Source organism: Heloderma suspectum, chromosome 7, assembly GCF_057233095.1.
Source record: "Heloderma suspectum isolate Gila_16-S chromosome 7, 16-S_ref, whole genome shotgun sequence".
NCBI lineage: Eukaryota > Metazoa > Chordata > Lepidosauria > Squamata > Helodermatidae > Heloderma > Heloderma suspectum.
In genome coordinates, this window is record NC_139464.1 from 102,594,945 (window position 1) to 102,620,319 (window position 25,375).

The following is a 25,375-nucleotide window of genomic DNA, read 5'->3' on the forward strand; positions in this document are numbered from 1 at the left end:
TATCATATACACAATCTTGTCTTACCCATATTAAAAAAACTCAATAAAATGTCATTGAAAACTCTAGTGCTTGTCAAAAAGCCTTTGACTTGAGCTGCCTACCTTGCATTTTTGCTAAATGTTACTTTTTTCTATTTCTACAGCAATAAGGATGTTTAAAGATGGCAGAAATGAGTACTAAGTGCTAGTTTCCACAAGAAACAAAGGATAGGGATACACTTCCTGGAGGCCACTAGACTCCGCCTTTCCCAACCTTCACTCCCTAGATCATGATGGAGTAAAATTCGCATTCTCCCAGCCAACATGGCCAATGGTCAGGGTTGAAGGGAGTTGCAAGCCAACAACATCTGGCGGCTCAAAGCCTTTTTGGAAAAGGCTTAAAGACCATAATACTATTAGCTGGAGCAGAGTTAAAACTGATTTGATATCCATAAAGTATCTTTCCCAATGACAACCCAATTCAGGTGAAAAGGATGGCTCATACTCCACTCACTCTGAGAGAAGCCTATGTTCGGGGAGCAATAAACTGCGTTACTGAGTGGATTATGTCAAACTAAATTTCACATGGAGAAAAGGACCAGGGGCAAGGAGGATATGAACTGCTGGAACAAAAACCTGGTCTAAGGAGACAGCCACCCACTATCAGCAGCAGGCAAGACTGCTACTGGAGCAGCAGCCATCACCTTTGCCTCATTCCATCAGCTGTTCAGGGGGCCAGACTCTCAAGAGGACACTTGATGCATACCAAACAGGAACATCACACAGTAGCTTAGGCAACAATGCTGCTGCCTGCCTGCCCCACGTAACAATTTGCAAGCTATACTGCAGGAATGCTCATGGAGCAAAACATGAGCCAATTTAGAACTCTTGGGCAGGGGGCGGGGGACTTTGTTTCAACTGTTCAAAGAGGAAGTTCTTTTCGATTTTATTTTTATTTCCAATTGATCTCAGGTGAACGCCTTTTGCCGACAGGCATTTTAAGAACTGTTGTTGGAGTTTTTACATCTTTGCACTATTTCTTCCCTGCTGCCGGTTTTACGATTGGTTTTATGTATTGCGGCTGGTTTTATCTTGTTTTTATCTGACTTGTTTTATTATTGTTTTATTCCTATTTCGTATTTTATGTTTTTAATTTGTAAATCAACCAGAGAACTCAGTTATTGGGAAATTTAAAAATGCAATCCATCAATCAATCAGTGTCAGACAGATAGAATTGCTGATAAACAGAAATACTGGGATGCAACCAGGAACCTACTTCTATGTATTTTGTTGAGAAGCAGAAATTTAAGAGATGTGTGGGATGGGATATGGTTACTAATTTTGTCTAGCTTAAAGCATTACCTGTAGCAAGCATACAGTGTCAAAATAACAACTGTATATTTGCTTGAACATAGGACAGTCACTCCACACCATCATCTTGAGATGCAGACTATTTGTGATTATGCTACAGAAGTACTTATATCTCCAGCCAGATCACTGGTTCTACTCACTGAGATGCTATTGGTAATAACATTAGTAATAGTTATCTTTCAGACAAGCCCCATGATCCCTGATAGGAAAAGACACTGTGAGTATCATTTGCTGCTGGAGGGGACATCCCCCCCTCAGTTATTCAACAGAGCCCTTAGCTGCCTGCTACCTCCTCCCCCAGGGTGAGGCTGCAAGTCCAGTTTCATGTGGGCCTATTCAAGGGGCTCCAGCAAAGGAGATCGTTACCTTGTTGTGGTGCTGGAGTTTGAGCACCTCAGTGACATCATGAGCTAAACCGTGAAGGGACACCCAAGATGGGAAGGTCATGGCAGAGAGGTCAAACTAAATACGATCCCTGGGGAAGGAAACGGCTACCCACCCCAGTATTCTTGCCATGAAAACTAAATGGATCAGTACAACCAGAGATATGTCGGTATACCATCGGAAAATGGGACTCCCAGGTTGGAAGATGGTCAAAACGCTACTGGGAAGGAACAGAGGATAAGTTTAACTAGCCCCAGATGTGATGACGCAGCTAGCTCAAAGCCGAAAGGACAGCTAGCAGCTGATGGTGCTGGTGATGAACGACGAATCCGATGTTCTAAAGATCAACACACCATAGGAACCTGGAATGTAAGATCTATGAGCCAGGGCAAATTGGATGTGGTTACTGGGGAGATGTCAAGATTAAATATAGACATTTTGGGTATCAGTGAACTGAAATGGACTGGAATGGGCCACTTCACATCAGATGACCACCAGATCTACTACTGTGGACAAGAGCACCACAGAAGAAATGGAGTAGCCTTCATAATTAATAATAAAGTGGCTAAAGCAGTGCTTGGATACAATCCAAAAAATGACAGAATGATCTCAATTAGAATTCAGCGTAAGCCATTTAACATCACAGTGATCCAAATATACGCCCCAACCACAGATGCGGAAGAAGCAGAAGTAGATCAGTTCTATGAGGATCTGCAGCACCTACTGGATAGTACGCCAAAAAAAGATGTTACTTTCATTACAGGAGACTGGAATGCTAAGGTGGGTCGTCAAACGACACCTGGAATTACAGGCAAGCATGGTCTGGGAGAACAAAATGAAGCAGGACATAGGCTGATAGAATTTTGCCAAGACAACAAACTGTGCATAACATACACTCTCTTCCAACAACCTAAGAGACGACTTTATACATGGACTTCACCAGATGGTTGACACCGAAATCAGATTGACTACATCCTTTGTAGACAAAGTTGGCAGACATCTATGCAGTTGGTAAAAACAAAACCTGGAGCTGATTGTAGTTCAGATCACAAACCTCTTATTACACAATTTAGAATCAGACTAAAGAGAATAGGGAAGACCCACAGATCAGTTAGATATGAGCTCACTAATATTCCTCATGAATATGCAGTGGAGGTGAAGAATAGATTTAAGGGACTAGATTGAGTAGATAGGGTCCCGGAAGAACTATGGACAGAAGTTTGCAACATTGTTCAGGACGCGGCAACAAAAAACGTCCCAAAGAAAAAGAAAACCAAGAAGGCAAGATGGCTGTCTGCTGAGACACTGGAAGCAGCCCAAGAAAGAAGGAAAGCAAAAGGCAACCGTGATAGGGGGAGATATGCCCAATTAAATGCAAAATTCCAGAGGTTAGCCAGAAGAGATAAGGAATTATTTTTAAACAAGCAATGCGCGGAAGCGGAAGAAGATAATAGAATAGGAAGGACAAGAGACCTCTTCCAGAAAATTAGAAACATTGGAGGTAAATTCCAGGCAAAAATGGGTATGATCAAAAACAAAGATGGCAAGGACCTAACAGAAGCAGAAGAGATCAAGAAAAGGTGGGAAGAATATACGGAAGATCTGTATAGGAAGGATAATAATATCGGGGATAGATCTGACGGTGTGGTCAGTGAGCTAGAGCCAGACATCCTGAAGAGTGAGGTTGAATGGGCCTTAAGAAGCATTGTTAATAACAAGGCAGCAGGAGATGACAATATCCCAGCTGAACTGTTTAAAATCTTGCAAGATGATGCTGTCAAGGTGATGCATGCCATATGCCAGCAAATTTGGAAAACACAAGAATGGCCAACAGATTGGAAAAAATCAACTTATATCCCCATACCAAAAAAGGGAAGCACCAAAGAATGTTCAAACTATCAAACAGTGGCATGCCAGTATTTCACATGCCAGTAAGGTAATGCTCAAGATCTTGCAAGGTTGTTGTTGTTCAGTCATTCAGTCGTGTCTGACTCTTCGTGACCCCATGGACCATAGCACGCCAGGCCTTCCTGTCCTGCGTTCTCTCCCGGAGCGTGCTCAAGTCCATATTCATTGCATCAGTGATAATATCTAGCCATCTCATCCTCTGCCGTCCCCTTCTCCTTTTGCCTTCAGTCTTTCCCAGCATCAGGGTCTTTTCCAGAGAGTTTTCTCTTCACATTAGGTGGCCAAAATATGGAACAAGATGTACAAGCTGGGTTTAGAAAAGGCAGAGGAACTAGAGACCAAATTGCCAATATCCGCTGGATAATGGAGAAAGCCAGGGAGTTTCAGAAAAACATCTATATCTGTGTCATTGACTATTCTAAAGCCTTTGACTGTGTGGATCATCACAAATTGTGGCAAGTTCTTGGTGGTATGGGGATACCAAGTCATCTTGGTTACCTCCTGAGGAATCCGTATAATAACCAAGTAGCAACGGTAAGAACAGACCACGGAACAACGAACTGGTTTAAGATTGGGAAAGGAGTACGGCAGGGTTGTATACTCTCACCCTACCTATTCAACCTGTACGCAGAACACATCATGCGACGTGCTGGGCTTGATGAAGCCAAGGCTGGAGTTAAAATCGCTGGAAGAAACATTAACAATCTCAGATATGCAGATGATACCACTTTGATGGCTGAAAGCGAGGAGGAGCTGAGGAACCTTCTGACAAAGGTGGAAGAATAAAGTGCAAAAGCTAGGTTGCAGTTAAACCTCAAAAAACCAAGATTATGGCAACCAGCTTGATTGAGAACTGGCAAATAGAGGGAAAAATGTGGAGGCAGTGACAGACTTTGTCTTTCTGGGCGCAAAGATTACTGAAGACGCCGACTGCAGCCAGGAAATCAGAAGATGTTTACTTCTTGGGAGGACAGCAATGACAAATCTTGATAAAATAGTTAAGAGCAGAGACATCACACTGACAACAAAGGTCCGCATAGTTCAAGCAATGGTATTCCCTGTAGTAACCTATGGCTGCGAGAGCTGGGCCATAAGGAAGGCTGAGTGAAGGAAGACAGAAAATGGATATCATATACACAGATAGATGCTTTTGAACTGTGGTGCTGGAGGAAAATTCTGAGAGTGCCTTGGACTGCAAGAAGATCAAACCAGTCCATACTCCAGGAAATAAAGCCAGACTACTCACTTGAGGGAATGATATTAAAGGCCAAACTGAAGTACTTTGGCCACATAATGAGAAGACAGGATACCCTGGAGAAGATGCTGATGCTAGGGAAAGTGGAAGGCAAAAGGAAGAGGGGCTGACCAAGGGCAAGATGGATCGATGATATTCTGGAGGTGATGGACTCGACCTTGGGGGAGCTGGGGGTGGCGACAGCTGACAGGAAGTTCTGGCGTGGGCTGGTCCATGGAGTCACGAAGAGTCGGAAGCGACTGACCGAATAAACAACAACAAATTCAAGGGGAATGTGACCATCTCAAATTAGGGCCTACTGTAATTTAAGCAGGAATGCTTCCATATTCAAGCACCCTTGCTTCAAAATTATTGTCCCGTCCTTGCTTAAAATACAGTGCTGTTTTGCCATTTAATCACGAGTATATCAAAAGTAAGCCTTTAAACCTTGCTAACTTCTCACACATTGAAATCTATTGATCCTTGCCTCCATCAAAATCTGAAATTTCATCCCTGCTTGAATGAACCCAACTCTTCCCCACAAGTTGCTTCCCATCCCCCACCCCACCGTATTCAGAAAATTGTTTGCAAAACAATTGAAAATTGTTTGCAAAACAATGAAAAGCAAGCACTTCATTTGGAAGCATGCATAAGGCTTACCTGACCATAAGCAAACACAGTAGCATTATATCCTTCAAAGCAGCCTTCAATCAGCTTTTCTATGCACTGTCCATAGATTTCCTCTTGCTGAGATTCAATATCAAACACATAATCGAAAGTGAAGGCCTTATCTTTTCCCAGGAATACTTGAGGTTCACCAGGTGTGACAGATGTGCAGATGTGGCATCCTTCAATTTTCTCTTTGGCTAGCTGAGGTCTGATTCTGTTGTGGGGGGGGGGGGAGGTTGGAAAGAAATTCAAAGGCCAAACATTACAACCACTGGAACAGGACAGGATACACTCCTACTTATTTCAAAAGTTCTGCAATAAATTGAAATCAGACTGATCAAGGAGGGTATGAAGTAACTTGTATGGTTCACTGCTCACTTCTACTAAGGAAAGTTCCATATGCTTTAACTGATCACTATTTTTCAATGGACTTTCTTTTGATTGAATAAGCATACAAGTGATAATTACTTACAAAGATTAGCCAAAGAATAAATCATAGCAAAACAGAAGCCCCTCAGATCACTCTATTTTTAAACTTCAGAAGCCTGCCAAAGATAACAACTTTTAAATTGACTAGACTTACTATGGAAACAAGAATAGCATGGAAATAATTCTAATTTAGTTTTACAAAAACCTAAGCATATGGCAAAGAAAAAAACAACAAACTGTTCTATTTGTTTTAATAATTGTTTCCAGATGCTCAATATCACTTCACATTTTTAGGGGAAAAGGGTTATTTAGGTTTGGATCATATGGTTCAACACTGGTCTAACAAGCGGGTTTTGCAGTAATTCATGTTCAAAACTCAAATCACTGCTGACATAACCCTGTTTCCTCATTATTGTGACTCACTGCCATTAGCCCAAAACCGAGGATTATTTTAAAAGTTTGAGGCTAAATTTGTATAAAAACTATTAGAAAGCAAATGTTTTCCATAAGCACCCAGATAGAATGAAGCACAAACTTATGGGCAAACTACATATTACATGCAAGTATGTGGAATGAAGACTTGAGTATATTTCTTTAATTTAAAATGGCACCAGTAGGCTACATTTCTGAGTAGAGGGAGGATCAGGAGAGGGTGGGGTGAGAAATCAGTCCCTCTCCTGCTCAAGATCCATCCCCACCAACTTTACCATGACTAGCCCCCCCAGTCAAGTTCCAGATGCACATTCACAAGCACAGTTATTCATCTGGAACACTGCAGAAGGAAAAGCAGCCTGAAGAGCAATTTAGAGCAGCTTGAAGGACAATTTAGTCCATCAGATTCACAGTCTCCTGAAGCTGCTTTTCATTAAAATTCATTACATTCATTCACATGTGACATGTAGCTTGAAACTTATTTTAATAATTAAAACTACTTGCATTTCAAAATCTTCTGATACAAGCTTGTTTTTCATTGTAGCTTCCCTTTTATACTCTGATAGAGTTACTCAAACACCAACCACGCTAGAGGCACAAAGGCAGTCATTCTGAATTTATATAGGTTTTATTTAAAATAATAAGACACACTTAATGAACCCTAGGGTGCCATCCACCAAGCATCAGTGAATCGCTATTCATTCAAATGGGGCTTGCATTTAAAGTGTTCTGGCACTGTAAATGTAGGCTGTGCAACTGTAGTGCTTGATGGGTTGCGGTCTTTGCTCTTATGTGTCTACTAGGGAATGACACACAATTTTAGTGTAACGTTTTACGTTTTACAATGCTTACATTTTACAATTTTTGAAATGATAATTAAAATAGAGACATTTGAAAATATCTAGGGAAAAACCTATATAGGAAGTTAGAATAAAATACTGCACTTCCCCTTTCATTTGAGCCCACCCACACCGCTTGAGTGAAGAACAGAAGATCCAAAAAAACAAGATTCTCAACTGCAAAGAAGTATGATGCCACATGGCACCCCACACAATAGTTTCAAATGTATTTATAATCTTATTGCCAGTTAATCCCTTTGCAAGAAGACTCAGACAAAGTAGCTGGAGTTCGCACATGTCCTGAGCATAACCTGTGCTACATGATGAAACTGGAAAAACCATGTATGACTATTCTTAAGGGAACAATTACTTAAAATCACAGAACACGCTCTGACAACCTGCCCACTAAGTAAACAAATTTACATCATGGAGGTCTACCTTGCCAATATAAACAATCATGTAATTTTACACTGCAAGTGATTTTTCTGTTCTACAGGTTTGCGTTTCAGAACATGATATATGTCAGTAGTAAGCTGAGAGTGACAAAAAAGAATTGCTCCTAGAAAAATCTCAGGTCCCATTTACATGGCCTTGTGTGGTATGGTAGACGTGGGTCATGCTGAGAGCAATCTCCCACCAGAAGCAGTCATGTGAGGGGCAGAAGCATGTGCAAATTTCTGCATGCACTGATCTTTAACACACTCCTGTCATCAGGCCCAATGTAAATACATACTGAATTCTGTCACTCCTCCACCTCTTGTAAAAGCAGCTTACTGTCAGTGTGAATAGTGACTACCACATCTAGGACCGTTGTAAAAGTGAGCTCTGATCGTTAGACACTGAGCCAGGGGTGCTTGGGGGTGGGGTGCGCATGCTCACACATGTGCCATCCCCGTTTAACCCTCTGTGTGTTCCAGACTAAAATGGGCTGAAGCTGAGCATGTATGCGTTTTGTGTGGGCAGGGCTTGAGTCCGATTGGCCAAGGAAAGAGAAGAAATTAGACACACATAGCTGGGATAATAAATTGGCCACAACTTTATTGATTCACTTGAACAGGCTTGGCAGTAGCATAGGGCATGGATCCTGTCATCAGCTGGCCTGCCTGCTGACAGGTTCCCCGTCCTGGCCCACATACCAGGAGCGCTAATGTGAACCCCTTTCCACCACCCTGGACATGGCCAGCTCACAGCCCCCATGTTGGGCTGGTCTTGGTGCCACATCCCTGAAAGCCCTTGCTGGAATCTTCACCGTGGGGGAGCAGGGAACCCAATCCTGCTCCTCCTCACGATTGGATCCAGCCCAATGCCTATCACATCTATGGTTTTGACAAATGTTATAAAATGAAGACCTTTAACTTTTAAAACAAAGAGTTTACTGATGGTCCAGAGCAACTTATTTATAATGGAATTAATCTTGCAAAAGGGAAGCCCCCCCCTCCCCCGCATAGTCTCTGCCAATTGGTATGCAGGTAAAATTCCTTCCCGGCCCCATTAACTGGCAACTACCTCTGCCACTGCAAGACATTTTACTACCCTGAGTGGGTGGGTGGGGAAGTCAGCAACTGCAATCCTGGAGCCACATGGGAACCCTGCTTCTAGGGGCCTCAGCTTGAACTGGAGTGAGATCTCCCTTCCTCTGGGTCCCTCTCTTTGGCCCCCCCTCCATCAAAGCTCCAAATGGCTCAGCAGTCCCCTCCTGAAAGACTTATTGCCCAGAGGGGATTCAAACTCTCAGCCTTTGCCTGGACAACTAGGTACTTTTCCCCACTGTGCTATACTGGGGAAGGCGATTATGCTGCAGTTATGCAACCACCCCTCACCAGCCTTTTCTCCCTCCACTACTAGCCTGTGTGCCTCCACAAATCACATCTCCCCTTTAAGAGGGGAACTCAGCTTGTTGTCCAATGTATTCTGAGGTGATTTTCACAAAATGTATATATTTATGTAATTTATATCCCATACCTTCAAGATAAATCTATGTTCCCAGTACATCTAATAAAGTAATAATAAACAGGAGTACAATTCTAAAGTATTCATACTTTTTATGAAGGTATGCAGTGTTTGAAGGGGTTCACATACATGATCTCAGATGATAAACTGAGATAATGAAAGCTCTGTCTCCATCAGGGGTGGGCATCTTGTGGCAATTCAGATGTTGTTCAACTGCAACTCCCATTAGCCCTAGCCAGCATAGCCAATGGTGAGGAACGATGGAACTTGCAGTCCAAAAACACCTAGAGGGCCACAGGTTGCCCATCTCTCGTCTACATCGTCTATGACGGCTGTTTCAGACATGCACATCACTTACGTCTGTGATCACTTGATGTTAAGGTCATCAAGAAATGGATACGCATAGGTGAACGCACTCTATGGATCCTTACTCATTTAAACAAATCCAAGCCTGAGGTGAGTTAATCACAGGATAAGGAGTCATATAAACAAGCCAGCCCTATGCAACCTCTCAAACTGTTATAATTCCTAGTGTGTGTTCTGTTTAAATAACAATGAGTTAAAGAGTTTAGAATGTCATTGGTTAATGATACTGAAGTGCCCCATGATATCCTGATGAGCAAACTAGCTCAAAGTGGGCTAGATGAAACAACGATCCGGTGGATCCACAGTTGGCTACAGAATTGGACTCAAAGAGTGCTCATCAATGGGACCTTCTCAAACTGGGGAGAGGTAACGAGTGGGGTACCGCAGGCCTCAGTCCTGGGCCCAGTGCTCTTCAACATTTTTATTAATGACTTGGAGGAGGAGGTGCAGGGAATGCTGATCAAATTTGCAGATGACACAAAATTGGTCAGGATAGCTCATACTTTGGAAGACAGAAACAAAATTCAAAGTGATCTGGATAGACTGGAGCGCTGGGCAGAAACAACAGAATGATATTTAATAGGGATAAATGCCATGTTCTGCACCTAGGAAAAAGAAACCAAAGGCACAGTTACAAGATGGGGGATACGTGGCTCAACCACACTACAAGCGAGAAAGATCTTGGAATTGTTGTCGATCACAAGCTGAATATGAGACAACAATGGGATGTGGCTGCAAAAAAGGCAAATGCTCTTTTGGGCTGCATTCATAGAAGCATAGCTTCCAAATCCCGGGAAGTACTAGTTCCCCTCTACTCAGCACTGGTTAGGCCTCATCTGGAGTACTGTGGCCAGTTCTGGGCACCACACTTGAAGAAGGATGCAGACAAACTGGAGAGGGTTCAGAGGAGGGCAACAAAAATGATCAGGGGACTGGAAACAAAGCCCTATGAAGAGAGGGTGAAAGAACTGGGCATGTTTAGCCTTGAGAAGAGAGGACTGAGGGGAGATATGATAGCACTCTTCAAGTCCTTGAAAGGTTGTCACAGAGAAGAAGGCCAGGACCTCTTCTTGATCATCCCAGAGTGCAGGACACGGAATCATGGGCTCAAGTGACAGGAAGCCAGATTCCAGCTGAACATCAGGAAAAACTTCCTGACTGTAAGAGCAATACGACAATGGAACCAATTACCTGGGGAGGTGGTGGGCTCTCCCACACTGGAGGCCTTCAAGACGAGGCTGGACAGCCATTTGTCAGGGATGCTCTGACTTGGATTCCTGCACTGAGCAGGGGGTTGGACTCGATGGCCTTGTAGGCCCCTTCCAACCCTACTATTCTAAGATTCTATGATTCTATAAGTATCTTGGGGTTTTGTAATAAATTCAAGTCCCTCAGATGCTCAGTTGAAAGACTGCCTGCTCCCACCTGAACCTGCCTGGCTATTCAGATCTGCCTCAAGAGGTCAGACAGGTAGAGACTCGTGACAGAGTGCTTTCAGTTGCAGCACTCTGACTCTGGAATCTATTCCCAAGAAAACTTAACTGGTGCCACCTCCAATGTCATTTCAACAGCAGGTGAAGACCATTTTCTTTCTGCCCAGGCTTTTCAGGGCCAGTTGTTATGCACTATTTAACTGGATATATGTTTTCTTTTTGTTATTTCTGCCTTTTTAATATGACTGATATTTTTATTGTATTTATATTCCATCTTTATGTTAGCTTCTCTGAAAGGGAGCAGCCTGAACAGCAGGATGTAGATCTTCCACATAAAGTAGTGGAAAAAGAAAGGAATATTAGTCAAATATAATTTAGGGTGTCCCCTCCCCCACTTTTAAAAAGAAGAAGAATAATTTAGGGGGCTCTTAAAATTGAACAGTATTTTATTCCTGGTGATTATATTTTGTATTGCGTTGAAGGTGGAGAAGCACAAGTGGCATTCTGCTAATGCAACACAGCTTTCTCTCCCCTTCTCCTTACTATCACCTGCACCCTATAAAAATCTGCTCTTGATAGTGGGGGACCATCTGCTCACACAAGGTGGTGACATTATAAACAAGCCTTCTCCAACCTACTCCCAGCATACATGGCTTTTTGGATCCAACCCATTATGTTTTTTTTAGATTGCAATCTAAAATCCACTTTGAGCACCTTATTTATAGGAAAAAGAAGGTGGTAAATACATAATTTATTTTTAATAAAAAATATATTGACTAGTTCCAAGCAAAGCCACTAATTTCAGTAACTTATACAGAGTAAATAAACCAACTGCCAGACATTTTGTCATACATCTGAGGTTTAAAGAAAGAAGATGAGAAATCCATTTAAAAGAGCTAAACCGGGAACCTGGAAACCTAAAAGCTGTCATTTTTAATTGGCAAATAAGAGAGAATAGTCAAGGCAATGTAATGTAATAAAAAGAACAATATGGCACTTGATTTGTCTGGAGACAGTTCACTTATGTTGCTGTCATGGGTTTGCTTTGCTTAATGAGATTTATTTTCTTAAAACAATTATACTTCTCTGGACCTCTGTTTGGAACAGGCTTATCTACCCATTAATTTAATTCACAGAACTCCTATTTATTCTACTGCACATTCATTTTCTAGGTGAGCTTATTATTTCCTTCTTACATTTGATTTAGTTTTCTTGGATCACATGTCTCTGTCTGCAGTTGCTAGTACTAGTTGGAAAGAAGTCAAGCTGTGATCTTTGTTTTTCTTTCTCAAAACAGTGTTAGGCCATTTTGCAATGGTCTGCCAGACAGCTCAGTACAGATGGCATCCCCTTGCAGCGTGACAAGGTCTTTTGTTTGCTTGCCAGGGAAAAAAAGAAAAAGAAAGGGAAAACTGAGTGTTGGCTCTCAAGTAAATAGATATCCTTCTCTGAGCAGGTACCAACTTTTCCTTGGAATCCACCCACAAACGCATCACATGTAATATTTATTCGGCATTTCTATTTTTCCCTAAACCTCTTTTTAATGTACTATTCAGTATATTTTAAAGTCTTTCATTAGCCATGAGGGAAGATTGTGCCACAATAAATTTGTTACGTGGTAACAACAAAAAGCAACCAAGAGGCTTGTGGCATCTTAAAGGCTAACACAGCTGCCTCTCTAGAAGTTCTTACTCAGGAATGAGTTGTCAAGCTGGTGGTAAGCAGGAATTTGGGGATGAAAGGGAACAAGATGTATAAAGGCCAGCTTGGCCCTCTCTGAAACCCAAAACTGGTTTGGACCACTTCCCAGTTTAGGTAAGAATAATATTTTCAAGACTGATTAGTAGCGTAATCTAAAACAAAAAGCGCAACATTTTTCTCAATGGCCCAGTTCAGGCCAACAATGATAACCCGTGATTTAAAAAAGAGAACTAGCGGAAGTGAGCAAACATAGTGGCTCCCGCCACCCAATCATTTTTGCTACAAGTGGGACAGGCTAAACAACCCAGAGATGCTCAGTCCCTGGGTTGTTTAGCATTATGTACGAACTAGGAATTCTGCATTGTTGGGGGAGAGACAACCCAGAGTTGGAATCCACAGTTAAACTCTGGATCGTCTCCAACCCAACAACCCAGAATTCCCGGTTCATACACAACAGTAAACAACCCAGCAATGGAGTATCCCTGGGTTGTTTGGCTCCAGTAGGAGCAATTGGGTGGTGGGAGCCAGGATGCTCACTTGCTCCCAGTGGTTCACAACAACCATGTTTTTAAAAAAACAAACCCTGAGTTGTCACTGCATGTGAACCATGTCATTCTATATACATGCACATATGTGCAGAGCACACACACATGCACACTAATTTCCCACCTGTCATGGAACTCAAAGAGGTGTACATAAGATTCTGAACCATTTTTTCATCCAAGCACTGTCCAGACCTAAAACTGCTTAGTGACAACAGAGCTCACTGCGTGCCTTCGTACCATACTCAAAGCCAGATGGAAAGAAGAAAACTATCAATTTCCTGTGGGAATTTCAAATGTGTTTGTTTCATGGCAACCCAGTCACCTATCCTCTGAAGGGAGAGGGCCTTCTCAGTGGTGGCTCACCATTTATGGAATAATCTCCCTGACGAGGCTCACCTGGCGCCAATATTGTCATCTTTTCGGCACCAGGTTAAAACTGCCCTCTTCTCTCAGGCAGGCAGCGTATAATAAGTGCCTTGATTGTCTCTGACTGATTGCTTTTGTTTTAGATATATGTTGTTGTGTGTGTTATTTGTTCTATGTTATTACATGAATGGTTTTATATTTTATATAATGTATTTTAATGGTTTTTTCATTTCTGTGAACTGCCCAGAGAGCTTTGGCTATGGGGTGGTATAGAAATATAATGAATGAATGAAGTGATTAAGGCCTAGTGTAGGTACCCTACCACGCTGACAATACAACCTGAATGGTGAAAGGATGGGCATATGAGAGCCATGGTATAGTGGTTACAGTGTTGGACTGGGACTCGGGAGACCTGGGTTCTTGTCCCCACTTGGCCTGAAACTCACTGGGTGACTTTGGGCCAGTCACTGACTATCAACCTAACCAACCTCACAGGGTTGTTGTGGGGATAAAATGGAGAGCAGGAGAGGACCATGTAAGCCATGGGGTTCCTTGCAAGAGGGAATAAAGGCAGGATATAATTGCAGTAATCATCATCATCATCATCATCATCATCCCTCTACTTAATTTTCCCCCTTTAATGTGTAGAATAAATTAACCCATTTCCAGCATTTGCCTTTGGGCTGGCCAGTCTGTTGCTCTGACAATCAGCTTTTATAAAGTGTAATATTTTTAATACTCCTTCCATAAAAGCTCCAAACCACACTCCAGGGGGGAAATTTTCCCTTCATGTTTATTGTTGACTGTTTCAAGTGAACAGAAGCTGCTCTGTTTTTAAACAAAAAGCAGGCTGTCCATGCAAGGACTGTACTGCTATGAGCTGGTAAAACCTAACTATGCAGCAGGGGGGGAAATGCCACTTCCTTTCAGGATCACGAAATAGTCCAGACAGAAAATTATATGCTTTGCCATACTGTACTCGGGGCTGAGTTACATTTTTGAGCATTCCTGAACCCCAACACTTGGTTCCAATCCACTAAGCATGTTACTCTCTGGAAAGGTTGGGAGTGGTGCACACAGCTGGAAAAAAAAGGGTGGGGCCACATGCAATCCACTGTAGTTTCTAACAGCAGAAGTTAACACTGACTTGATATTAACTCTGGACAATTCTTGCTGTCTTCACTACCCTTGCCAAAAAATATAAAGAAAGCCCTATAACTGAAGAAATGTTTTCAAATTGCATTATTTTCTTAGATGAATATGTCTGAACAAAATGGGAATAGTACTTCCACTAGTTGCATGCATTTTTTTTTTTGTAGAAGCAAGAAGTTTAGCAACACACACACACACACACACACACACACACTTAAAAAGATCACTGAGGCTAAAAACAACCCACTGTAGCAAAATCCACTCTATAAGTTTCAACTGTTGAAGCGTACACTACACTTGGATAAATATTTCTTGGAATATTTTCCGTTTGTTTTTAACACATGAAGATCAAATGCACATATTTGTATGGGAAACAAATATAGTTGTGGGGGGGAATTATGTTGTCTTTTTGTATGGATACAGGGGAGCGGGCCAGGCGGGGTCCTTGAGCAGGCGCATTCTTGAGGAGAAGAGAAAATAGTGCTGTGAGCCACGTCTCTCAAACCAATGTGCTAAATGATTTCAAAGGAGGTCCCATCACAATGGTTGCATGGTTTGACTTCATCAGTTACTTTACCTCAATGTATGCTACATTTGCACCTGGTAAAGAGCTCTAGTACCTACACTGAGTGCTTTTGAGTCACTTCACACCAGGAGGAGTGGGCAACTTGTAGCCTTTCAGATGATTTCACCTGCAACTCCCATCAGCCCTCGCCAGCATAGCCAATAGTGGGGAATCATGGGAGATGCAGGCCAAAATATCTGGAGGACCAACAGTAGTCCAGCCCTGCTTTATACCTTAGAGCAGGCCAGTGCCTTTCAAAGAACTCCTTGGAACTTTATCAAGGATTCCTCCAAGAGTAATGGGGAGGGCAAATTTTCCTGAAGCCAGCCTGACTATTGCAATGCGGAGCCACAGGAAAAGGAGCCAAAGAAAAGAGTCTGTTGCATTTTAGGGCACCCTCTCAGTTTATGAGAAACAACAGCCGGGTCTAACAGGCTAGCAAGAACACCACATGAACCAAGCATCTTCCTAGAACATGTCCCAGAAACCTCTTTAAAGTGTGGGTTCTGTGGCACAAGGGTAGACACAAGGCAGATTGGGATCTACTGCTAGATCTCTGGATGATCTGAAGTAGATTGGCAAAGATTTATGGCTCCCAATTATTTAACAATAGCAACAATATTTCCCAATTTCTACTGCTGAAATGAAGAAACCAGTGTGATGGGGGGGGGTGTAACCAGGAGTGGATTTTTGTGTGTTCTGTTCAATTCTGGTACTCAGAACAAATTCCTGGGCTCAGAATTCTTTAATTATATTACTTTTGCACTTGACTCTGGTTGGTAAACCTCAGTGTTCTGGTAAAAAAAACTGAAGTAAATCCTGCAAGCCTGACCTCTGTCCATCACTGCTGTAGCAGATACTCAGAGGTTCCTCACCTTACACTATGTGTAAGACACTCCTTTAAGGTAAAAAGCTTGATAAGCACTGCAACACAACAAGGTCGGAAATCTCAGCTCTGCAGGTAACAATTCACTTAGTGCCTCAGTAACCCTCTCTTCCCCATGCACCTATTAAGTAACCTCCTATTTGGTTTTGGTCCTTATGTTGGAAAAGGATACAATTTTTAAAAGCGCACTACCAGGGTCCATGTTAAGGGAAATTTGCCCCTTGGGGGAGCATGGTAGAGGAGGGGGACCCCTTAAATCAGCCTTCCCCAATCTGGTGCCCTTCAAATGTGTTGGACTACCATTCATCCAACACATCTGGAGGACACTGAGTTCAGGAAGGGTGTCTCAAACAGTTTCCAGATTAATTCCCAGCAGACAGCTTCATGGAACTGCAAAGAGAAAATTTCAGCTGTAGAAGTCACAAGAGAAGTTAGGTGGGCACAGCTCAATGGTAGACTAGATGCTATGCATGTAGAACACCCTTCCCCAACCTGGTGCCCTCCAAATGCTTTTGATGGCCAATGGTCAGGAATGCTGGGGGTTGTAGTTCAAACCATCTAGAGGCCAACAAGTTGGGGAAGGCTGACAGAGAAGAACCCCATGTCCAGTCCCTGCCTCCTCACAGGGGGCATATGAGCTATGGGAGGGGCCACTGCTGAGTGTGACAAAGCACATGCATGCCGAAGATCCCAGGTTCAATCCCCAGCTTGTTCAGGTAAAGCAAGGAAAGAACCCTGCCTGAAACCCTGGAGAGCTGCTGCCAGTCAGTGTCGACAATACTGGGCTAGATGGGCCAATCAATGGTCTGACTCGGTATAAGGCAACTTCCTATGTTCCCTGCCATGACAGGCTGTCAGCTAGCAGGGCTGGGAAAGGCTGCTTCCAAATACAGTCAGGGCCAGAAATATTGGAACAAGGATCACTGTTTTGGCAGTTGGCCTCTGTACACCACCACATTGAAGTTGAAAGGAAACACGCCCAGATGGGAGCGAAGTCAGGACTTTCAGCTGTAATTCAAGGGGTTCGACAAAAGTGGGGCACTAACCATTCAGGAAGCACAGCCAGCGCCATACACACACCCCCATCATTGGGGGCTCATAAGTAATGGAACGAATGGCTGGCAAGCAGCTGCATGGCCAGGTGGGGCCTGTTTCCTGGGTACACCATGACCAATCAAGCAGGTAAAAGGCCTGGAGGTGGTTCTGAGTGTTACATTTGCATTTGGTAGCCGTTCACTGGAACCCCCAACATGAGGTCCAAAGAGGTGTCCATGCGAGTGAAGGAGGCCATCATTAGGCTGAGGAAACAACATAAACCCATCAGAGAGATAGAAAAACAGTGGGAGTGGCCAATACAACAGTTTGGAACATCCTGAAAAAGAAGGAATTAACTGGCAAGCTCACCAACAGCAAAAGCCCTGGAAGACCACGGAAGACAACTAAAGTGGATGACCGCGGAATTCTGCTCATGGTGAAGAGGAACCCTTTCACAACATCTAGCCAGGTCAAGAACGCTCTTGCGGAGGTAGGCATGTCAGTGTCGACATCTACAGTCAAGAGACAGCTTTATGAATGTAAATACAGAGGCTTCACAACAAGGTGCAAACCACGGGTAACACTCAAGAACCGAAAGGCCAGATTAGCCTTTGCCAGCAAACATCTAAAAAAGCCTGCCCAGTTCTGGAATAAGATTCTTTGGACTGATGAAACCAAGATTAACTTGTACCAGAATGATGGGAAGAGAAAAGTATGGAGAAGGAAAGGAACAGCTCATGATCCAAAGCATACCACATCATCTGTCAAACATGGTGGAGGCAAGTGTTATGGCATGGGCATCTATGGCTGCCAATGGAACTGGGTCACTGGTGTTTATTGATGACCTGACTGCTGATAAAAGCAGCAGGACAAATTCTGAACTGTATAGGGCTATACTTTCTGCTCAGATTCAGCCGAAAGCTGCCAAACGGATAGGATGCCGCTTCATATTGCAGATGGATAATGAGCCAAAACATACAGCAAAAGCTACCCCAGAGTTTCTGAAGGCAAAGAAGTGGGATGATCTTCAATGGCCAAGTCAGTCACCTGATCTCAACCCAGTAGAGTATGCTTTTCACTTACTGAAGACAAGACTGAGGGCAGAAAGTCCCACAAACAAGCAGCAGCTGAAGGCAGCTGCAGTAAAGGCCTGGCAAAGCATCTCAAGGGAGGAAACTCAGCATTTGGTCATGTCCATGGGTTCTAGACTTCAGGCCATCATTGACTGCAAAGGATTTTCATCCAGGTATTAAAGGTGATCCTTAAGTTTGAAATAATGTTGGTTTGTTCCATTACTTATGAGCCCCCAATGATGGGGGGGGGGGTTATGCCACTGGCTGTCCTTCCTGAATGGTTAGTGCCCCACTTTTGTCAAACCCTTTGAATTACAGCTGAAAGTCCTGACTTCGGTCCCATCTGGGTGTGTTTCCTTTCAACTTCAATGTGGTGGTGTACAGAGGCCAACTGCCAAAACAGTTATCCTTGTTCCAATATTTCTGGTCCTGACTGTACCTTGAAGCTAATGCCAGTAGAATAAAGAGTACTGGGCTGCATGGACCAATCATCTGACTCAGCATAAGCCACTTCCTATGCAAGCCTAATTTCCACTAACCCTGTAAGGTGAAAGCTGTGTTGGAAACAAGGAGCGTCTCCACTCCAGCCAAACTGATGCTGAGATGGGGAAAGAGATTGTTCTGTGTGTTCTCCCAGACCAAAAGGAATTCCCCACCCTTGCCATAGGGCTCTCCCGTTTCCCAACAGGATCAAGAACACTGGCTTGAAAACCTACGCTTATAACATAATGAAGCATCTCTACAATGTTAGAAAAATTAAGACTGTGTGAATACAGTCCAAAAAATTACCATCCAAGTGGATGTGGCATGTAATCCTCAACCAAGTGCACCTGCCATGGGAATTTGGCAAGCTAATACACTCACATTGCATCATTTTAAAAAATCATGTCTCTATCACAGATGTTTGCAGAGTTTGCAGTTTGAGGACACATCTGGCAAATACCTCTGTCTTTTTTTAAGCTATTTTCACAGGTAACAAAATAATTTTGAACTTCCTGTATTTGAAATTCAGATGTAAAATCTGAGGGCTAATACATGTAGGCTAATATATTCACTAACAGGTTCTTTTTTACCTCCTATCACAAAATGCTCACAAGTTCAACATTCCTGAGTACAAGGCTTTCTTAGTGGCATTTGTGAAATCCTCAAAGCCTGAGAAAAGCTTGCATTGGTCCAGTATGTGAGGGATTTAATCCCCTACATAGCTGGCTTTTGTTCATTACTCCTCCTTGTCTTCTGATCATCTAATCAAATATTGGAATGCTTCCCCTTTCTTACCCTCTTGAAAATAAAAATCATGAATTCAAGCCCAATGAACAGCTAATGAAACCATTATTTTATGAAAGCGTTAATCAGCACTGGGATGACCATACTGAAATTTCAAAGATAACAAATGCCTATTTTACAGACGTTTTCCACAGAGTGAAATATAGGCTACTCCTTCAGTTCTTGAGTTCCAAGAGCAACTGTACATGTTACAAAAAGGGGGGAAACAAGATGCACAAGTTACATTTCCTCTTATCTAGAGATGGAAAATTTTCAGGAATTTTGAAGGCACTAAGCGGGGTGGGGGGACAGAGAGATTGGGATATATGCAATACTCCCTCTTATCAAAATTTTAACTTGTTTTACTGCTTTAACAACATTATATATGCTAAATATTTGGCATATTTATGAAACTTATAAAGCAATTTAAATGTTTTTAGGCTGCTTATTAGGGTAAAAACCTTCTCAAGGAGGCCTACATAAAAGTATCTAATAATGGATGTTTACTCAGATTTAAGATCCACTTCGTTCCACTCTGTTTAGTAGAGTTTACATTCAGGTAAGTATACATACAACTGCAACCTCAAAAGTATAAATGCCTTACATTACAATCCTATACATGTCTACACAGAAGTAAGCCCCATTGAGTTCAATGGGTGTTACTCCCAGGTAAGCGTGGATAGGATTGTAGCCTTAGTTTTGTACAAGCAAAATTGCAAATATACCTGAAACTGGGAAGGGGGGGGGAGTGAGGGAGGAAGAGGGAGGAAGACCACATGCTGGAAATTGCCACACCCTATGCTACCTAAGCCCATGTATCTTAGTTTTTGCCATCTGAGAAGTGGAAAGAATAAAAGCTGATAACAGAAACCACAATCTTTTTGAAAACAAATGAAAATGCGCTATCTAGACAGAAACAGCGTCATACAGACACAATATTAAGGATTAGTAGCATAAAAAGGTAAAGGTAAACTTTATAACATTGAAAGCATTGGACTCTACAGTATATACAGGAATTAATTCTCTAATGCTGTAGGTAATCTTGCATTAAAATCTTCATAGTGCACATTTGGATGAGTAAAACTTTCTCATAAAAAGAACTTCATTCATTCCTAAAGAGAAAATATTTCATATGGGGTTTTTCAGCATTCCCAAAGGTTTCCAATTTTCCACTGGAAAAATTGAAAAGGTTCTTGGGAGGGAAAAAGTGTTTATTTTCCTGAACTCTACTGGGATTTTTTTTTTCCAGGCCTCCAAATCTCTACTCTTATCACACTTCTAATCCAACTTTACAGAAAGGAACTTGTAGGGTATGGGCTTTGCAAGCTCCACTTGTGAAAACAACTGGCACAACTCAACCCTGCAGGCTTGTTTTTTCACTTTCCTAAGAAGTGGGATAAGAAAAAAAAAATATTCCGCCACCTCATTGCACCATGCAAAGCTGTCCTACACATCTAAGAAAAGGGAATACTTGACAAACACAGGGTTGATCATTATTTGGATTCAGTTTCTTTTCTTTCCTGATCCAGAGTTTATGGTGTTGGTACAATCTGGACATATATGTACCACCATGTCTATGAGACGAGGACCCATCTGGTAATGACATACATGCCAGAGTCATGTCTACATAGGCTAATTTCACATTCATGGAACAAGACTAATCAGGTGGTAGGTGGGCTCTGTGTTGGAAAACAGGACTCAGCCCAAAAATTTGTTTTCAGTACCAGAGCTGAAGCTTACACAAAAATCCTTTCACACACAATCTACTCCTATTCTTGCTCTGCCCCCTGCCCAAGCTTTCTTGATTTTAGCAGGCTAATTTCAAAAGAAAAAGGCTTTTTCTTGTCACAACTGCTAAATGAGTAGGAGTCAGAAATTCTTGCTGATCTACTGCAAATCACTTGAAGATTTACCAGTATATCCTGATCTGCCTTCTGCCCACCCCTGATTTAAAGCACCCAACGTGCAATCACCTTGATGCATAGATTGGTCCTCAGGGATGGATATAGGTTTGTGTCTGTCATAAACACACCCCGGATATTTTATTTTGTATATGTATTTTCAAAATGTGCTGTACCATCAAACTCATACAACTGTGGGCATAGGAGAGATAGTTATCTTAGTATATCTAACGTGGCATATCTCATGCTACAGAGCAGTTATTTTTTTGTATCATTTGTGGAACAATGCTTTCCTTATTCGCACAGCTGCAGCCAGTTCAGTGCTCTGCCAGTCTGTCTCAGTTCCAGCTAGTCATACAAAGCAGGAACACCTATCCCAGAATCTTGCCTATCAGCTGAATGCCTTGTTGCTGCTCCTTGGGGACAGGAAGGAAAGTCCATCTCAGACTAGTGTTTCCAGGGTCAACAATTCATTTCTTTGTTTGGATGGAGTAAAATCAGCCACCACAACCCCCCCCCTTTTTTTTCTTTTCTTTTTTGGACAGAGAATGGTTCCAAATCATGCATTTCCCAGCTGCTGTGAGCAAATCATTAAATGCAAATTATTTCTGGCTCAGCTGCGTAAGTGTTCCCATAGAAGTACCATGAGAAGAAAAAGGGGGAAGGGACAACACTATCTAAAATGCAGGCTGATGCTCTCAACTGTGGGTTTACTTTTTTTAAAAATGGCTTGTTTGCAAAAATAAAATAAGGGATTAAAATATATTATTACAGTGAGTCAGTACATGGGCACAACAGTACAAGTGTTGATGATTTCTCCCTCCCCCACCCCCCAAAAGAAAAAAAAGAACAAGACTCATCACAGTACTAAAAAGAAAATGGGTTTAATGGTTCTATCAGGATGGCACAGCTAGGTCAGACTTACACAGGTCAGCTCTTTTACCTTAATGACAGTACATTATGATGGCTTACTGTGACTACCACAAGACTCTGTAGATATTTCATCTCTCTCCAAGCTATTTGGCTTTCTCCCTTGAGAGCCAGACAGAAGGTATGAGAGACTATCAAGTAAATTTAGACAAAATACATTTGTCTAAAACAGAATGTCGTCTAATTGCTTTCATCCTAATTATCAAGCTCATTTTAATTCTCATCTGTCATCTGAAGTGTTTCTCAGCCATTCCCCCCTCCCCCCCTTTTTGGTCATGTCTCATCTACAAATTTGTTAAGTATAGTCTCCATTCAATTATCTGCAACTTAAAAGCCTGAAATCCTAACTCTATAATTTTATGCTTGTATGGACAAGACTGAACTGCTGAGAGAAACCTGGGGAAAAAAAAAAAGAAAAATTACAAGAGTTTGAAATATTTAGTTAGTTAACTTCACAGTGATTCCTTGTGATGAGCCATAGGAATAATAACAACATAAGTAACGTTTTCCCCAAAAAATAAAATAAAAGACAGCAACAAGAGCCTCCAGTACATGACCAAACACTACTATGGTTATATAGTTCATAGTATAAAGAAGAGGGTCCCCTGCTATTTGGGGATCTAGGAAGCAGGTAATCCTCAGCACTGCACTGTTATGAATTATATGATGCTGCTGACTTATACTGAGTCCAGCCATTGGTCTATATAGTCCAGACTTTCCCAACCTGATTCCCACCAGACGCATTGGCCTGCAATTCCCATCATTCCCAGCCAGTCTGGCCAATGGTGAGGGGTAAGAAGAGTCGTAGGTCAAAACATCTGGAGGGCCACAAGCTGCCCACCACTGGGCAAGATGCTAAAGTTCAAAACACCGCCCTCTGCTTCCAGCTGTTCCATTTTTGCTCAAACTGCCTCTGTTGTGCATGTTCCATAACCACACAAAGCACTCACTGCAAGGACACTGAAGGCACCCTCTTAATGGTTCAACCCTGTAACAGGTTTACAAAGAAAGGAAGTACAGGGAGGTACTCTTGATGGTTACCTCCTCTTCCCCCACCCATCCTGGCTTTTGAACTTGCAGAAGTGTTGGAATGTCTACACTACTGGGGTAGGTCTTTTGAGCTCAAGGTTAAGTTACAATTCTGTTCTGTGTGGCTACTCCCCAGCCCCCGCCACACTATTTCAGGTCCTTTTGTCACTCCATCATCATGAGTTTTCAGCATAAGACAGACTAGAAACCTCAATATATAATCTATATGTCAATATTTAAACATTCACAGCCATCAAGTTGTCCACAGTAACATTGTGATGAGACATAAGGAAGACAAGATAAGGGAGAAGAGGCAGTATGGTCAAAGAGAAGGAGCGTGTTGCATCTCCTTCTCCTAGACAAGCCTGCTTCATACAGGCTTGTATGGCTTTCCATACAGGCTTTCCATAACTGTACAGGCTTTCCATAACTGGAAAGAACCAGGGCTCACTTTGATCATGAAGGAATCTGGATATTAAGGATTCACACTCAATATAAAAATTAGCTGCCTGTGTGCAGGAAAGGTTGTTTAGAAAAAGTACACCAGCAAATGAAAGCATTTGGAGTCAAACTATATATTATGTTAATTACGTAGTGTGCAGCTGACTCCTCTCTTCATTTCTTACTCTAGAGTAAGAGCACATGGCCTCAATCCACAGCAGGAGGGGAGGTTTAAATCTTCCTCCACCCCCCACATGCTTGCTTCCCAATATTCCCTCCCACCCCATGCAGGAGTTTTAAACAAACTTTTTTTTAACCAACGTGCACAGGGGGGTGAACTTTGGGAAACAAACAGCTTAGGGAGGAATCTTCCCCTCCTAGTGCTCCTGATCCATACTGAGTCTGCATGCACCTATTCTACAGAACATATAAAGACCAGGCTCAGTTCCATCCTACATAATTAATGAGACGTGCAGTTTGAGCCTTGGTAATGGTATTTTGAGACTTTGTACACCGGGGTGGGCAACTTGTGGTCCTCCAGATGTTTTGGCCTACAACTCCCGTGATCCCTCACTATTGGCTGTGCTGGCTAAGGCTGATGGGAGTTGTAGGCCAAAAGATCTGGAGGGCCAACATTTGCCCACTCCTGCTGTTCACAAGGTCCAACTGCATCTACAGCTCGAACACAGCCTGTGCCTGTAGATGCACCCATCCTCCTACTACCAGTTTATTCATTGATTTGATTTTTATCCTGCCTTCCTATCCCCCTGGCATGTTACATCCAATAATATAATTACACCACAACCCCTCTGCCAATCCTGGCTTGGAAGACTGATTAAAATATTTCTCACTGATATGCACTTTGGTCCACCGTTATCTGATTTTAGGTGCAATCCACCTTACTCTGAGGCATTTGTCAAAAACTGCCATCAATTTTAAGGGAGCAGAGTTGCACCCTTTATCCCTCCCCCAAACACAGACACAAACCATTAAGGCTCTGTTTTACAATAGTATATTGCCCATTTGTTTGCCTGGTTGCTTCAAGCAGCGTATCACAGAAGTAGCCTCCACTACCCAGGTTTTTGTTACAAACTTCTACAAACCTTAGCTACAAACTTGGCTCTCTCCAATCATTCATCATAAAAGCTGAGAGAGAGAGAGAGAGAGAGAGAGGGCAAGCAAAGGACGTCTTGCTTTTAGTCCCTACAGATGTCTGGGACAAAGCAGAACACAAGCTTCCTCCACTGGCCAAAAAGGAACAGTTAAGGGCATAATCCTATGTACACTTGGACAGAAAAATGTCCTACAACTCCCAGCATTCCCCAGCCAGCATGTCTGACTGGGAATGCTGGGAGTTACAGGACTTCTATCTAAACATGCATAGGATTGTGCCCTAACTTGATGGCATGTAAAGAACAGTTAAGTGCCCAGCTGCTCACGATCACCATATAGCTGATAATAACAATTCATAACAATTATAACTAGAGTTTA

General features: G+C 42.5%; 1 protein-coding gene across 2 annotated transcripts in view; it reads right to left on the reverse strand.

Annotated features, from left to right (window-relative positions):
* KIF21A (kinesin family member 21A) overlaps nucleotides 1-25,375 on the reverse strand; it is a 140,346-nt gene that overhangs the window by 100,051 nt on the left and 14,920 nt on the right. For both annotated transcript variants that reach the window (XM_084811008.1, XM_084811009.1), the window contains exon 2: nucleotides 5,537-5,759. In XM_084811008.1, the coding sequence (XP_084667134.1) occupies nucleotides 5,537-5,759 (223 nt within the window). The remainder of the gene's footprint in view (nucleotides 1-5,536; nucleotides 5,760-25,375) is intronic.